Source organism: Arabidopsis lyrata, assembly GCF_000004255.2.
Source record: "Arabidopsis lyrata subsp. lyrata unplaced genomic scaffold ARALYscaffold_6, whole genome shotgun sequence".
Lineage (NCBI taxonomy): Eukaryota > Viridiplantae > Streptophyta > Magnoliopsida > Brassicales > Brassicaceae > Arabidopsis > Arabidopsis lyrata.
In genome coordinates this window covers 14,247,822-14,265,078 of record NW_003302550.1, presented here as the reverse complement: position 1 = coordinate 14,265,078, position 17,257 = coordinate 14,247,822, and the positions used below count along the sequence as shown (strand labels likewise).

At 29.7% G+C, this 17,257-nt stretch overlaps 1 protein-coding gene and 1 long non-coding RNA gene across 3 annotated transcripts; one reads left to right on the top strand and one right to left on the bottom strand.

Moving 5' to 3' along the window:
* Positions 1–5,868: 5,868 nt before the first annotated feature.
* Positions 5,869–7,375, bottom strand: LOC110227181. Its single transcript, XR_002330952.1, has 5 exons — positions 7,170–7,375; positions 6,853–7,023; positions 6,683–6,757; positions 6,387–6,446; positions 5,869–6,171 (listed from the first exon to the last, which is right to left on the bottom strand). It is a non-coding gene; the product is annotated as an uncharacterized LOC110227181 (long non-coding RNA).
* A 7,273-nt stretch (positions 7,376–14,648) lies between these two features.
* Positions 14,649–17,005, top strand: LOC9308399 (GDP-mannose 3,5-epimerase). 2 transcript variants are annotated; one of them, XM_021022706.1, is made up of 7 exons: positions 14,649–14,764; positions 15,138–15,548; positions 15,641–15,737; positions 15,824–15,953; positions 16,048–16,180; positions 16,264–16,471; positions 16,570–17,005. In XM_021022706.1, exons 2-7 carry the CDS (start codon positions 15,139–15,141, stop codon positions 16,723–16,725), a joined length of 1,134 nt encoding a protein of 377 aa, XP_020878365.1. In that variant the 5' UTR covers positions 14,649–14,764; position 15,138; the 3' UTR covers positions 16,726–17,005. The 2 variants fall into 2 exon arrangements, with proteins under 2 accessions (XP_020878365.1, XP_020878366.1); XM_021022707.1 differs by having other exon boundaries at positions 14,654–14,764; positions 15,117–15,548.
* The last annotated feature ends 252 nt before the right edge of the window (positions 17,006–17,257 follow it).

The following is a 17,257-nucleotide window of genomic DNA, read 5'->3' as shown; positions in this document are numbered from 1 at the left end:
TGCTACTAATCATTATATTCCACCTCTCATTTTTATATGATTCTATTTTTGTGAAACAAATAAATCATCATTTCATCCATATAATAATCTCTATACTATTAAAAGAGAAGTACAAATGCAAATGGGTCGGGTCAAAATCAGAAAATTGACCCAAAATTCTGAAATCGGATTTTTGAATTTTTTTTAATATGATTTTTAATTTATATTTAATAATAAAAAATTGAATTAAAATCAAATATTTATGGAAATCAAATAAAATCTGATTGTATTTATGGTAACTAATTATAAAAGCATATTCCGAACAATACTATACATTAATTACGTACAATATATTTTTTCATATATTTTTGGAACTAATTCCATAACAATCAACGTTTTTGTCATTAATTTTGCTTATTTTAGCCAATTATCATTAATTGAAATATATCTTACTTGATTTCTAGAAAATTTATCACAACTAAACCATCTATTTTATAAATTAAAAAATATTTTTATTTTGGTTGTGTAAATTAAATAAATATGAAATCCAGGTAACTAATTTTAATTTAATTAGATTAAATCGAAATTATGGTATTTTCATACTGATAGCTTACCAAAGAAGTTTAATTTTAAAATTATAAAGATTTCTTGAATATGATTTTTAGAATTATTCAACAAGATGATAAATATTTATTAAATTTTTTGAATCATGAAAAATAATAATTAATTTTTAATCATTATATTCACCTTTCAAAGTTTCAATCTCTCATCTAACAAATAAGATACATATTCCATTTTCCTATGTCCAAATTCTATTTTATTGTATGACTAAATAATATTCCCATTAGAGCTGTCAAAGCGAGTTGATTCGTCCCGTTAAACCCGTTTGTGATAGGCAAAATATATTTTGACATATAGTTAGTCGGTCCACACGACCCGTGGGTAGCATATATGAAACACAAACCCGTCCCGCGAATGTATGCTGATTTGCGGGGTTGTCCGTGGGTTTTTGTTTAAATAATTTTAAAGTAACAAAAATTTAAAATACTACTAAAATAAATTAAAAAAATTTAGAGAAAATAATTTTATATATCATTATATTTATAAATATTATAATTTCATTTATTAAAAGTTTTTTAAATTACCAAATGTTGAATAAATTATATTCTTATCAATAAATACTAACATGCAGGCTGATCCACCAACCCGCGAACGAAAACCGATTAAAACCTATGATCCACTACGAATCAATCCATGTTGCCTGTTTATTTTACGGGTTTAATATTTTTTCCCAAATCTGCCCCATAGTGAGATGATTTGGGCTCGACTCACGGTTTTTGACCTATTTTGACTGCTCTAATTCCTATGAATCGTCTAATTTTAGAATTCTAAAACATAAAATTCCATTTTGTAATCATAATTAATATGATCGGTTTAATTATAAACAATTTCATATTTTCTCTACAATTCGTTATTTTGAATATTTATAAGTACACTACACGATTCACTCTACTTAAAACACGGACAATATTAAAATCAACGTATGTAAACCAATATTCTCCCGTGGTGGACCGCGGGTCCGATCCTAGTCTATATTTACATTTTCGAAGTACATTTATAAAATAAATCCTGGAGTTTGAAGTTATTTACGAGTCCATGCCATTGGCTTAGATTTGTAAAATTAAATCAAAGATATCATGCCCACGTTTTTTCCACATTTGATGGGTTGTTTAGAAAAAAATCATTTAAAATAAGATCCTTTAAATGATTCCATATGTTTAAATTTTGATTTTTTTGGAAAACATATCAAATCGTTGAGTAGAATATAAATGGAAAATATTTAAAAATATATTACTCTAATAAATCGTTGCCAAAATCTCTCCCAATATTCTAAAGCATATTTCATTTATTCCTATTCAACCATTCCCGAAATTGTCATGTTGAATATAATTTCCAAGATTTTCAAAACTTCCTCACCAAGATTTTAGCTACTCATTATTAGAAAACCCTACCATCTTACCTAAACACTATAAATACTCTTCAATCGCATCACCTAAAAGCACCATTTGATTTTGCATCCTCGGTTCGTATCCATCTCCAATTAATTCCCACTAGGATCGTATAGAGATTGATAAACAATAATTGCTTTCTTTCTTTTTTTTTTTGTTTTAATGTTAAGAGATAAACACTACTAATTTCTATTATAGAAGAAACATAAACCCTACTTTGTTGTTTTCGTAGATTAGGAATCCAAGTTTATGGGTATTGCTACATCGAGAACCTAATTATTATTTTCGATTGATTGGGCTAAAGTTTATGTTGTTTGGATTTTGGCAGAAGAGGAGAACATATATGATCGTTACCTGGCTAACCGGAAGATTCAGAAATATGGATTATGTTTACTAAAAGCAATAGACACGGTGAAAAAGGTATCATCCATCTGACTGTTTTCATATATGTCTTAGATTTGACAAAATTTATTTTTGGATTCTTAAAGTGATTTATTGAGAACTAATATTAATCATCTTGAGCTTACATTTATTGGCTGTGAAATTGAATCAACTTACAGAAAATGAGGGAATATGGATATTGGAAGAACCTAAGGAAGACATGAACTCTATCTCTTGGCCACGACGAAGAAGATTGTCAAGAATTGAGTAGATTTCAATTGATGGTTTTGTGTCGTCTCTCCTTCGATTCAATGCAAATTAGATACATTGATCAACTTTAATCAATCGATTAATCCACATGCAAATAGCTTGAAAAACTCCAAAATCGGAAACGTATAAGAGAGGTTGACGAAGGAGAGAAGATTGTCAAAAAGGGAATATTTTTTCTTTTTCAGATTTCAAAGACGATTTTTTTTGTTTTGATGCAATATTTTCTGTTTACTTCGTCAAACATTAAAAATAAAAACCTAAAGGGTAAAGTACAGAAAAATGTCTACTAAGGTCCAATACATAAAGACACGTCCATAAAATGCATTCGATAAATTGGGAATGATGCAACATAAATCAGTTTTTTTTTTCTTATTTTCTTTTGACAAATGTCGTTTAGAACTCTAAAAAAAATTAAAAAAAAAAAGTTTTCTAAGTGAATCAGAACACTGTAATCTAAGTGGTTATGTGAACCATTTAAAATAAACTTTTAAATTAACTCAAATTATATGTTTTTAAATAAAATTATTATTATTATTATTTTTTTTTTTTTGTCAACCACACGTTAATTAAGAAAAAACTCCTTGATTGGTTGCCTAATTAGCAAGAGAAGAGTTTACAAAATTATTAATAAAATTATTACAAAATAAAATTATTATTAAAAATAAAATAACAAAATAATTTTTAATTTCACGGGACGGAGTTATATGGTGAAACTGGTTTGGGTCGATATTAAAACGGGACGGTATACCACACGGGTGAAATCCTAGAGTTAATAACTAATGTAACGCCCCAAAAATTCTGAAAGAATTATCGAGACATTACTAAAGGCGGTTTCAGCAGACGAATGATAGAGTAGCGGCACATCCCATACCATACACAAAATTATACATATATTGGATATAACAGCAGCAGCAAATCTCAATAGCGGTACCGCCGACTAAAGAGTACGCAACTAGGATTGACCGATCACTAGTCCGTAATTGACACTCCCTTGGTCCAGCAGAGAGAGATACAATGGTTACGGAAGCGGCATCACTCCGAACCAAACAACAGACTCGGTACCATGGTACCCGATTTTATATCTAAATATAATATAGTATACTATATAAAGAAACACAACAACTCTGTTTACTAGCAATCGTATTACTAACAAAACCACAAAATTCATCAGACTAATTAGCTTTAAATTTCACCTAGTCTAATCACGAGTCATTCCAATTCCTTTAACCGATCTACTCAATTTATCTCCTATATTAATTATTCAATGTTCAGCAATTTATAATAACTAAAAAAAAAAATAATAATAATAATTTATAATAACTACGAGAGACATAATGACCCAATATTCACGTTTTATAAAAAAGTCAAACCACTCACTCACAAATACAATAGAAACGAACGATTCCAAATTAATAATAAGATAATGAGAAGCACACTAATCTACCAAACAAAAGAGGAACATAAGACAAGAAAAACTCTACAGCTAGTAGGCCTGTGATAAATATCCGCTATCTGCGAGTATCCGGATCCGGATCCGGGATCTGCTCCGAAAAAACGGATATCCGGCTAAAACGGATCCGGATACGGATAGGGAATTTACGGATCCGGATAAGAAGAATTTTTTGTGGGCGAATATCCGGATCCAGATATTATGTCTTCAACTGAACCCACGTTTAAAAGCCCACAAGCCACAATTAGGCCTACAAGAACAAGGGTTTGTTAAGCCCACAAGGGTTTGTTAAAGCCCACAAGGGTTTGTTAAAGCCCACGTTAAAACCTACAAAATTTTTAGCTCCATCTAGGGTTTGTTACTTTCTTTCTCAATTCAGGAACGCAGACAGTCACCTCTTCGTCTGATTTTTTTTTTTGTGTGCAACCCATCTCTTCACCTTACAATCACAATTTCTCGATTCAGAAGACTCATCTCGTCGCCCTCTATATCTCTTCAATTCTTCATCTCCAATTTCTGTCTAAAACTTTGACAACTCGTTTTTTATGAACGGAATCAATTTCTTCTTCTACCACTCTTCGATTCTCGGTCGTGTCACCAAGTTTTTCATCTCTAGATTATATAAAACTTCTGGAAATCGTGTGAATTCATGTTTTTTTAGAGATCTATAACTATTTGCGGGCGGATCCGGATATCCGCCGGATTTCCAATTTTTTTCGGATATCCGTAAACCGGATATTCGGACTATACGGATACGGATACGGATCCAAATGTTATATGTGAGGATCCGTAACTTACGGATCCGGATCCGGATAGCTTGATTTTCTCGAATATTCGCTCCGTTAAAAGGCCTAAGAGCTAGTAACATATAACAAAGTCAATTAATAATCTAATAGGGGTGAAGGCAAATAAAAACTCACCGATTGACGATCAACGCTTTGGAGTGGTCAACGGCGAAAACTCACAAATAATTCTCTTTAATGCATATATATACTTTTCTAAGATTTTCTTAAGTTAACAAAAGACAAAACCCTAACGCACAATTATTCTATTCACATAAATGGGCTTCTATAATAACTAAATGGCCCAAGCATAATTAAGATTAACAAAAAAAATCGTTTTAAGAGAATGGATGATATTAATCTTGCGATGACTTTAACATTAGTTATTAATATAAATATTTTATTAATTTGCTATTCTTTACATTTGACATATTTCAATTAAAAAACTCATGACACACGATAGAACTAATAATTAACATAGCTATCAAATATAATTTAGATGTATAAACAGGATCATAAATTATTAAGTGTCTGATTTATTAACACTATCAAGCCTAAAAATTTAGGACATTACAACTAAAATACAATTATACAATCTTAAACACCGAGCAAAATAAACAATCCTAACAAAACATATATCGCTTAAAATTTAAAAATTTTAAGTTATAAAAAATTGACCCGCGATATACCGCATAATTGCACACGAATTAATATATGCTTATATATATATATATATATATATATATACTAGTGTTAAGCCCGTACTACGTACGGGTCAAAAATAATTACATATATTATTTTTTCTTCTTTTAAAAACGTTTGTGTAGTTACTGGTTAAATTTAAATTTAAATTATAGTCAGAAGTTGAGAGCAAAGATTTGGAAAGTGGTTAACTAAAATTAGAACAGTAGTCAAAAGTGGAGAAATGTGATAATACTTGTGGTAATAAGTAGGAGAAGAAATTACGTAGCACATTAACGAAATTACAAAATATAAATGGTTTCTCAATAAATTCATAAATATTGAATATTATACATATGCCTATAAAATTTTGGAAATACAAAACTATCGTTAACATGGATAAATACATTAACAGTTGTGCCCATAAAAGAACCAAACAACTAACAGATGATGTTAATAATCAAGAGAACTTGTAATTTGTGGGATCATGTTCTCTCGAGTTCATCCTAAAAGCTCATTTAGTTTTTGATGTTGGATCGTCTTCTCTCATGCACTATTTAATCTCCATATGGTACAATATAACTGTGAACTTCTTTGTTCCTTTACACCATATGCGTTCCTACATTCACACAAAAATCAAGAAGTACAACGTTAAGATCAAGGATGAGATTGTAAATCTCATGTTCTTTATTTTATAATTAAATGGTCTTAGTCCAATCCTAAGACTATTAATGTATTTGGTAAAATAACAACTTCAATAAATAAGATGTTGTTAATCTGAAAGACTCATTCATATTTTTTCTCTTTCTAGCCTATGCAAAGATTAAAATTTACTAATCCTTTTGATTCCAGTCTTGCGTGAGATTAGCAAGCTTCCTACAGTTTGGATTGGACCTAAGTAACATAGAATAAGAAGATTTTAAGAAACTCTGCATTTACTCTGTTTAAATCTAAAGGAAAAAGGTTTTAATAAAATTTGAGGAATGTTTAAAAGCCAACTTCTATATATTAAACTTTTGCGATTAAGAAAAGAGTAAATGAAGCATATGAACAGAATCATAGTTGATGCTGACGATGGGCTGGACAGAGCAAACAATGAAGTGCACATGAATCAATTGAAACAGACTAACCTTGAATACTCTAGTTTCTGAAAAGAGTCAAACACTTGACGTTGGGAGCCACAAACGTAAGAGAAGAGTCATAAGCTGTTTTTGTTATATCAGAACTTAATGATTTGTAAGAGAAAGAAGAAACCTAACAAAGTAAAACTATACCTAGAGAAATGATATGGAGGACTAACCTTAAAGCTGCCAAAAACCTTGCAGAAACAGAGATGTAGTTCAACACTAATTTTTCGGCATCGACAATAAAACGTAACGTTTGCTTCTGCTTTTTGTGGATTGGAATGGTTGCAACTTACTCCAGATTCAATAGGATTATGGGAAGACAAACGGTGAAGATGAATCAAAACCTAAAAGCAGAATTGGAAAAAGAGATTAGTAAACAGTGTGATGATAAACCCTATAATCGAGACATGTAACAACAGTTGAAATAAAAGGTTATCTCTTAAAACAATTACACCCGATGAATATCAATCGAAAATTTTATTTTTTTTACCCGGATAAAGTTGTAAGAAAACCAAAGCAGAAAAGAAAGAAATACAGAGGCTTTTATAGGAATTCCATTGTCGAAGAGAAGAAGGAAAGTGGAGACTTTAGAGATCGTGGTGAGATTTGAAGAAGGTGAGTTGATGAAAGTGGGAAGTTGAATTAGGTGGAGATCGTGGATTACGAAAAAAAATCAGATCTTTTTTTTTGTTTTTCCTTTTTGCACATGATCTCAATATTATTTTAGAATTATTTTTATGGAAATTAAAAAGAAATTATAAAATAAAAATATATGTGGCAGAATTCTATTGGCGCAGGTGACTTATGCTTTATAAGATAAAGAATATATATATATATATATATATATATATATATATATATATATATATATATATATATGTTATTTTAAAAATACAAAACAGTAGGTTATATCTTTAGATAATCTACCTAACCATTTAAATGCTGATTTTTAAAAAAACTTATAGCCCCGCCGTGTACCACGGGTATAAATCTAGTAAAAAGTATATTTTTTCCTCATTTTCCATGATTTAAAAATTTTAAAACGAATATAAATTGTTCCATCTATGAAGAAAAAATTGTAACGGATCAAATACTCAGACTTGAGTAATATATTTCATTTAAACAAAAATAAATTCATCGAAAATTCCGTCTGAGTAACGGGTCGAAATTTGAATATTTAATTTATATCCAATTTCATACATTTCTTTTTTTTTCAAATTTATAATTTTATATACTACAGTAAATTTTATAAATATTTTAATTTAGAAGATTTTAAAATAGTTGAACTTCATAGTTTTAAAGAATGTCATAAATATTTTAATAAATAAATAATTAAAAATTATGAATATATTTTTATAAAAATACATATATAATTATAGATATATAATAATATATAAATATATTGCAAATATATATAATATCATAAAAATACCTGAGTGAAATGCTCCAAAAAAAAGAATAATTTCCAAAAAAAATAAAAAGAGAGTTTCACGTTAAACTTCAATTCTCAAGAAAATGAAAACACAATGACAACCGTATATATAGAAGTGGAACCGTATAAGTGGCCGTATTGAGCCGTATAGCGGCCGTATAGAGCCATATTGAGCCGTATAGCGTCGTATAAACGGCCTTATTGAGCCGTATAACGCCGTATAAGCGACCGTATTGAGCCCAACCGTATTTGTTAAATGCATAGCTTAAAAACAGTACAGTAATCTGTCGTATAGCATATAGATGCTATATATACGGCTTCCTACGACGTATTTTAGAACACTTAAATAAAGTTTGACACCTCTAAATATTTGAAAATTTGATTCTGCAAGCAATTTTAAAAATAATGAATGATGAATTGTGCAAACAATTTTTTTATTATAATTCTAAACTGAAAATATGGACTCTACGCACGGGCTGAATTTGATATTATTATATATGAAAAATTTGTTCATAATATATTTGATAATGCGAATAATTATTAAGTTTTGTAATTAGCTTAGATAGATCTCCCTTTCAACAACCAAAGAATTACAAATTAACAAATTAACTTCCTAAATTAACTCCAAATAATATATAACTTCCTCAAATAAGTCATCTACATTTTAGATGCGGCTCCTTTATGATATTTTGATGTTTGATCTAACCGAAGTATATGCAATCTCATTTAGTGAATGTTAACATAAATAAAATCATTTTTCAAAACATTTTAAATTTTTAAATAAGAATACTTTCCATTTCCATATCTTTTAAAAAAAATTATCCACAATTAAGTATTATATATAGGGACTGATAAAAAAAATATTTTATTTTTCTCTTTTTACTATAATAGATAAAAAATTTATTCAAATATATAATATAGAAAATTTTGTATTAAATAAAATTTAATCCGTGCTATAGCACGGGTCATGATCTAGTAACTTATATTTTGTGGGTTAATTTTGGCGGCTATATGTCATTGAAATATAGACTCACTAGAATAATTTCAAATATATCTGATTAAACCGTATCTGGAAAAAAGAGGACATGGTTTCTTATGTAAATAATTATCTTGTTTTAATATATTTATTTATTTTAAAGAAAATTATTTAACTTAACTTAAATTAAACCGAAAAATATGATGTTGATGAATTTCAAGTGTACTGGTACGACACTAGTGGCGCAGACATACATAGTGGATGAACGATTGGATGGCTTATATAGTTGTACAGAATTGATATGTTGTGATAAGATAGCGATTATGTGCCTTCAAGATGGATATAACAACAAACCAACCATTTCCGAAATCGTCCATATATATGTTGGCTAGCGATAATCATCTTGTAGCCTGAAAGAGCCAACTTACGCATTTGTGTAACCCGGCGGCACTCAACGTTTATCGTCATCAAACCACATTTTACTGATAAATAATATCACGCAAACAACGCTCGAAAGAAGATGGGAAGAATCGACATTTATTTATTTAAAGATAGAAATATATTGTATCTATATTTCTTTTTCACTAAAACTTCAGACTTGATATAAAATATAATTAAGAAGCGGTTTTTGCGTTGTTAAGAAAACAATTGCATCTAGTAGTGCAGATTTTTATTATATAAAATAATCTATTATATTTTTGAGTATGTGGTTGAAAAAGATCTATAGATGTTATAATTAAGTCGGAGAATCATTATGCGTAGAACATTATAACTGAGAAAAAAGAGATATCTCGTTTAAAAAAAAATTTAACTGCTAAAATTTTTAATAAGCAACTTTGAATCTTTATACTTCTATTAAATTTTAGCTGCATAAATATGAAAATAATATAGAAGAACCATGCCTAGTCGATGGAACAGGGCATAAACCTATTGCTTATGACCATTATTATAAATTATTTTGTTTTTAGTATTTTGTTTTATTATATTCTCTAATTTGGTTGGAAATTAATATTCATATATTTTTGTTTTGATGTCTCAAATTTGAATTTTAAATCTGTATCTCTTCATCATTTTTTAATATTTACATATTTTTTGCTTATATTTTGCCTATTTTCATTTAATTATTTTATTTTCTCTTCTTTAGATACGCTCAATTAATAATTGTAATGTACTGATAGAATTATAGTAAATAAATAAAAATTTATCAGTAAATACTGTTTTTGTAGTTATAATATAATTAACTAATGCGAATAAAATTTCAATAGAACTATATATGAGTTCAAAATTGCTTCTTTTAAATCACAAATGTGTGGTTTAGAAGATTTGAACCAATAAATTTAACATTTTGAATCATTTTAATTACATCTTAGAATTTTTCATAAATCATGATAGTAAAATTACGTGGAATCCTTCCTACATTCATGATAAACAGTTTTCAAATTAAAGCATGAGAAGAGAAATTGTTACACAAGCCCTATTGGACTCAATAGTTAGTAGTAGACTTGTACAAACTACAAGCTTACTTAGCTTTAAATGTAATTGATATTTTTAACTATTTATATTTTACATTTTTTTGTAATTGGTTGGTTTTCAAAAATATAATAATAAATTTACAGTTTTAAAAAGAAAAATATTTTCTTAACCTATGTGCTTTTAACTAAAACATCCTATATTTTTAGTATTTATTAAAAGTAAATGTTAGTAGAAAATAAAAACGTTATTGTTATCTCCACAAATATTTTTTTTCTTCTTAAATAGATTACTTATAGAAGTTATTGATCAGTTTTAATGAATATATTTTAGTAAATTAATACTTTAAAAATTGTAGTTTTCAATGATAATTTTCAAAAATCAACAAATCCATATTATTATTTTTGAACTACATTTGAAAAATAAACTTTTGTTGCGGTAACATATTACATAAAATATCATTAGTGAGAAGGGAAAATAACTAAGCACAATGAAAATATTTTGAAATTATATATAAAATTAGAAATAGACATATAATGTTCCACAATTAATATAGAGAAATTGCCTCTTATAGCCCCAAATCAAGTTTTTTGGACTAGAATAGCACTCAAAAGTTTATTAGACCAAAATAGCACTTTATTTTTGATTTTTAAATTAATAAATAATTATAAATAAATACAAAAAGTCACAAATTCATCGTTATTATTTTCCCGCCAAAACAAAATCCCGTCAAAATTTTCCCGCCAAAAAAATTTCTGTCAAAATTTCCCGTCAAAATATTTTCCGCTCCCGGAAAAAAATATATCGTCAAATTTTTCCTGCCAAAAAAATTTCGTCCATCTTTTCCCGCCAAAAAAGAATCCAAGAAATTTAGGAAGGATTCCACGAAATTTAGGAAGGATTTCACGTAATTTAGGAAGGAGTTCACGAATCATGAAACCCTTCCTGAATTACGTGGAATCCTTCCTAAATTCATAAATTCATGAAATCCTTCCGTGAAATCTTTCCTGAATTTCGTTGAATCCTTCTTGAATTTCGTGCAATCCTTTTAGGAATCTTTTCCTGAAATTCAAGGAATCCTTCCTGAATTTTGTGAAATCCTTCTTGAATTTCGTGAAATCCTTCTTGAATTTCGTGAAATCCTTCCCGAATTTCTTGGATTTTTTTGGCGGAAAATTTTGACTGGATTTTTTTTTTTGCGGGAAAATGTTGAAATTTTTTTTTGGCGGAAAATATTTTTACGTTGCGAAATTTTATTTATTTATTTATTTTAATTAAACTAATTATTCATATTTAATATTTAATTAAAGTTTATAGTGCTATTTGTGGAATTTTTCAAATGTAGTGCTATTTTTGGAAGAAAAACTTATTTTAGCGCTATTTTTGTCAGTCTCTCTTTATATTATTTTTTGTTCAATTAATATTTTCACATGTTTCTAAATTGAGTGTAACCCAATCTAATCTATTATCTTTAACTAGATGAATACCCACGCTACGCGTGAGTTTGTTTTGAAAATTGTTAAGAAAAAATTATGTTGATTGTTCTTGTTGCTAATTTATATTTATTTTTTAATTTTTTATTGTGTAGTTAATAAAATTAAACTCATCTTATAAAGTTACAATTTATATGATTAGATACATATTTGACTTAAAATATTAATTTATACATTTTATGTATAGATCTGATTATTTATATTTCTAAGATCCTAATATTTTTTCACCACCATGAATACACACAACAACAATATAGGATATTTTTATACAATCATATGTAATTATGTCATTTGTGTGGTTTGAAACTCGCATAACTTGATTATAAATATAATTTCTTGTTCTGTTTACTCACCTGATCTAGTACTCCAACCACATCGTGATATACTCATTATTAAATACTGGATAGACATAAATTGAACAAGATCTCAAAAAATTCATATGAAAATAGAAAAAGAAAGCAAAAACTAAAGTGTCATTTAGGTCAACACTTTTAGATCTTCTATCATTGCATATAACCATATAAGAGAATAATCGTGTCTTGAATTATTTGGTATGTCTAACATTTCAAAGTTCCATCACTTGAAAAAACTTGCATGTCAATGTTACCAACTTACCATAAGACATAAAAATAATAAGAGAGAAAGTCATATGATAAGGCATATATGAACAACAAAACGTAATCATATATATAAAAGTTGGTCAAATATTTAAATAAATCGGATCAATTTTTAAATTTATTTCGTTTTATAGGTTAAATGGTTAAATATTTAGACCCATCATTACGAAGATGTTTTAGTTTATCATCATGTCTTAGGGGATAATTTCTGAATTAGCTTTTTTTTTTTTTCATTTGGCAATATCATTGATAACGATGAATATTTGGAAATTTTTTTGGTGATTGACAATTCAACATTACTAAATTTTTGTGATAAATGTTATTAATCAATTGTAAATATACATACGTAAATTTGTTTATTCAAACAAAAAATGTGAATGACTCAATTACTAACTAAAAATATTCTCTATTTTTTTCCTAAAAAATCATTGGATACCATTGTTGTACAATAAATTTTTATTTTAAATTTCTATTTAATTAAAATTTTATTTTAAAAATAAATAAGCCATTCATCGGACGGTTCCTAATATAGTTATATATATATATATATATAGATTAGTATTGGATATTTTCATATTAGATATTTTGGTTTTGTTATAAATTTCATTATTGTAACCGACCGGGATATGATATTTTGTCAAGAGCTAAATATTTTGGTATTTGTCATTTGTAATATTATCAACAAAATGGACCCATGATAAGAAAAGGGAGAGCATCTAAAATAATATACCAATTTACGTAACTAAAGTCATATATATACAGAATCAATTTTTGCGAATTTGGATCATTTATTTTGGAGAATACATTCGGAATTTGATTCATCAGCCTTCCCATGGATTATTTGGTATATTTGGAAAGCAAGGAACGAAAAGATCTTTGAAAATATAGACAAAGACCCAATAGAGGTATTACGATTAGCGGAAAAAGAGGCACAATTGTGGCAGTCAGCTCAAATTGAGCTCCATAATGAAAATCATGGGTCTATGGACTTGGTGAATCGAACTCGAGTGAGGGATGCTTTACTTGAGTCGAATTATTCTGGATACCGTTGTTTTGTGGATGGATCATGGAAAGAAAGTGATAAGTTCTCCGGTACAGGGTGGTTCTGTACATCGTCAAATGGAGAACCGCCAAATGGGAGCTGCGAACTTCCGTAGAAGTCTATCTCCACTCCATGCCGAAGTCGAGGCCCTTCTCTGGGCGATGAAGTGTATGATTGGTGCAGATCATCAAGAGGTAGCGTTCTTTACAGACTGTTCAGACCTGGTGAAGATGGTGTCTTCTCCAACCGAATGGCTAGCGTTTTCAGTGTATTTGGAGGAATTTCAGAGCGACAAGGAGGAGTTTTTATCTTTTTCTTTATTTTTAATTTTTCGTAGAGCTAATGTTAAAGCGGATAATCTGGCACGAAAAGTTCGTACAGAACCGCTTCATATCACATATGTAAACAACATTCCCCATGAATGGCTCTTTTGAGCTTTAATTAATTTCTGATGACAAAAAAAAATAAAAAATATTGGTATATTACACATATATTTGATGTAATTCTAATACGAATGAAGATTAATTTACCGGATCTAACAACTTACAAGTTAGAACAATGATAAAAGGTGTAACGAATAATTTCACAATATATAGTTCTTTAACACATGAAACCACGATGTACAAATCTACCGCAAAAATTCTAATTTTTTTTTATATATTATAGTTATTAATTACAAAAAAATACAATGTTGGTAGAATCGATTTCCATATCTGATATAAAAAAATCTTTAACTCTTCTGGCCACTAAATCAAAATGCTTCCGCAAATAGATTTTATATTAATCTAAATTTACAAAATCTTTTAATTAAGAAATAAAAAAATCATGAAATTATTTAGTTTTGATTTCTTTTTGGACGATTATCATCAGTCCAAAAGAAAACAAAAAAAAAACAAATCAACACAGAGAGGCAATACTAATAGGAGTTGGAAAACTAAAAAGAACGAGTGGTGTTGCTCTGTTCCTCTCCCTCTCTATAAATACAATTTACTCTTCCTCTGACCCTTCTCTGCATTATCTCTTCGATCTCTCCAACTCTCGAAAACCTTTCTCAGGTAAAAGATCCAATTTTTCTTACAATTTCTCATTCCCCTTGTAATCTAGGGTTTTTCAAATCCCTATTTGAATTTCCAGATTTCTGAAACAAAATTTGTCTTAGATCCGAATTTTGCAAATTTTGGCTTTTGGGCAACTCAAACCGAATCCAATGCGTCTCAATCTTAGCTCTGTTAAAACTCTCTAAATTCCAAGTCTTTTTTTTTAGGATTTTAATCACAAGAACCAATTTAGGATTTTACAGTGATTTGGAGCTTTTGCATGAGATCTTATTGTTGCGTGATTCTTTTGAGATCTTGGTAATAGTTTAAGACATTGAAAAGTGAAATCTTTTTCATGTTTTTTTGACAGATTTGTGTTCTGTTTTTGTAGAATGGGAACTACAAATGGAAGTGATTATGGTGCTTACACTTACAAGGAGCTAGAAAGAGAGCCTTATTGGCCATCTGAGAAGCTCAAGATATCGATTACCGGCGCTGGAGGTTTCATTGCTTCGCACATTGCTCGTCGTCTGAAGCACGAAGGTCATTACGTGATTGCTTCTGACTGGAAGAAGAATGAGCATATGACTGAAGACATGTTCTGTGATGAATTCCACCTTGTTGATCTTAGGGTTATGGAGAATTGTCTCAAGGTTACTAAAGGAGTTGATCATGTTTTTAACTTAGCTGCTGATATGGGTGGTATGGGTTTCATTCAGTCTAACCATTCGGTGATCATGTATAACAATACTATGATTAGTTTCAATATGATCGAGGCGGCTAGGATCAATGGGATTAAGAGGTTAGATTGTGTTTCTTCGGTTTGTTGAGCTTTCTGGTTTGTTTTATAAACATGTTAAAAGATTGGAACTTTTTTTCTCTTGTGTGTTTCAGGTTCTTCTATGCTTCTAGTGCTTGTATTTACCCGGAGTTCAAGCAGTTGGAGACTACTAATGTGAGCTTGAAGGAGTCAGATGCTTGGCCTGCAGAGGTTTGTGTCACTGTTTTGATTATCATTTATATGTTCTTGCTAAAGATTACAAGTCTTTCTTATGCGATTTCTAATGTGTTATATAGCCTCAAGATGCTTATGGTTTGGAGAAACTTGCAACAGAGGAGTTGTGCAAGCATTACAACAAAGATTTTGGAATTGAGTGCCGCATTGGAAGGTTCCATAACATTTATGGTCCTTTTGGAACATGGAAAGGTAAACAAACAGATAAACAGTTTCCAGACTTTGTGCAAACGATTAATTTTGTACCATTGGGATTAATATTTGCTGTACAAATTGATCACTTAAGGTGGAAGGGAGAAGGCTCCAGCTGCTTTCTGTAGAAAGGCTCTCACCTCCACAGATAGGTTTGAGATGTGGGGAGACGGGCTTCAAACCCGCTCTTTTACCTTCATTGATGAGTGCGTTGAAGGTGTACTCAGGTGAGGGCATTAGCTCCAAATTACAAATGATGAAATCTGTAAATTACATCAAATTGTCTGAATTTTTCCTATTTGTTTTTTAGGTTGACAAAATCTGATTTCCGTGAGCCGGTGAACATTGGAAGCGATGAGATGGTGAGCATGAATGAGATGGCTGAGATGGTTCTCAGCTTTGAGGAGAAGAAGCTTCCAATTCACCACATTCCAGGCCCAGAAGGTGTTCGTGGTCGTAACTCAGACAACAATCTGATCAAAGAAAAGCTTGGTTGGGCTCCAAATATGAGATTGAAGGTACCAACATTATTTACATGTTCACCGGCAAGATAAGAATCTGATTCTTTTATGAGAGTTTAATTACTGATTTTGTTTTGACCATAATCGTTAAACAGGAGGGGCTTAGAATAACCTACTTCTGGATAAAGGAACAGATCGAGAAAGAGAAAGCAAAAGGAAGTGATGTATCCCTTTACGGGTCATCAAAGGTGGTTGGAACTCAAGCACCGGTTCAGCTAGGCTCACTCCGCGCGGCTGATGGAAAAGAGTGAATGAATGGATAATTCACCAAAGTTCAGCAAAATGTTTAGATATATGTTTAGGTAGCTTCCTATTAAAAAGCTATAATAAGTGTTTTGGATTTTGGTTTCTTCCCTTCTGCTAATCTTTATTTCTTTCTGTAGTAAACCTTTAATTCTTGTTTATGTTTACTTGGAAAAGTTTGCATTGTTAAGTCAATTATACGATGTGTTATTGTGGTCCTTTCACAGTATGTATGTTTATTGTCATCGTCAACTTGATGTTGTGGTCCTCTCACGGACCAGTAACTAAGTAAGTGGCTTGTGTTTTTTCTTACATATTATCATCTATTCGCACATCTCTAGGGCTTAGGGACTCGCAATTCTTTATCTGCCATCCATTTCTTTTTCCCATTCCTCGGCCAAAATTGTCACACGTAATGATATCTCTTAAATTTTTCAATATTGGATAAATTAGTTAAATATCAAATAGCAAGTACATAAATCATAAGATTTTAAGTTTAGATCTTGCTTTTTGGATGCATCACTCTATGATTCAGGATCA

Coding starts and splice junctions, on each gene's coding strand:
- LOC9308399 (XM_021022706.1), top strand. CDS start 15,139: ATGGGAACTACAAATGGAAGTGATTATGGTGCTTACACTTACAAGGAG. Junction 15,954..16,047: donor TCCTTTTGGAACATGGAAAG/GTAAACAAACAG, acceptor TGATCACTTAAG/GTGGAAGGGAGAAGGCTCCA. Junction 16,181..16,263: donor TGCGTTGAAGGTGTACTCAG/GTGAGGGCATTA, acceptor TTTGTTTTTTAG/GTTGACAAAATCTGATTTCC.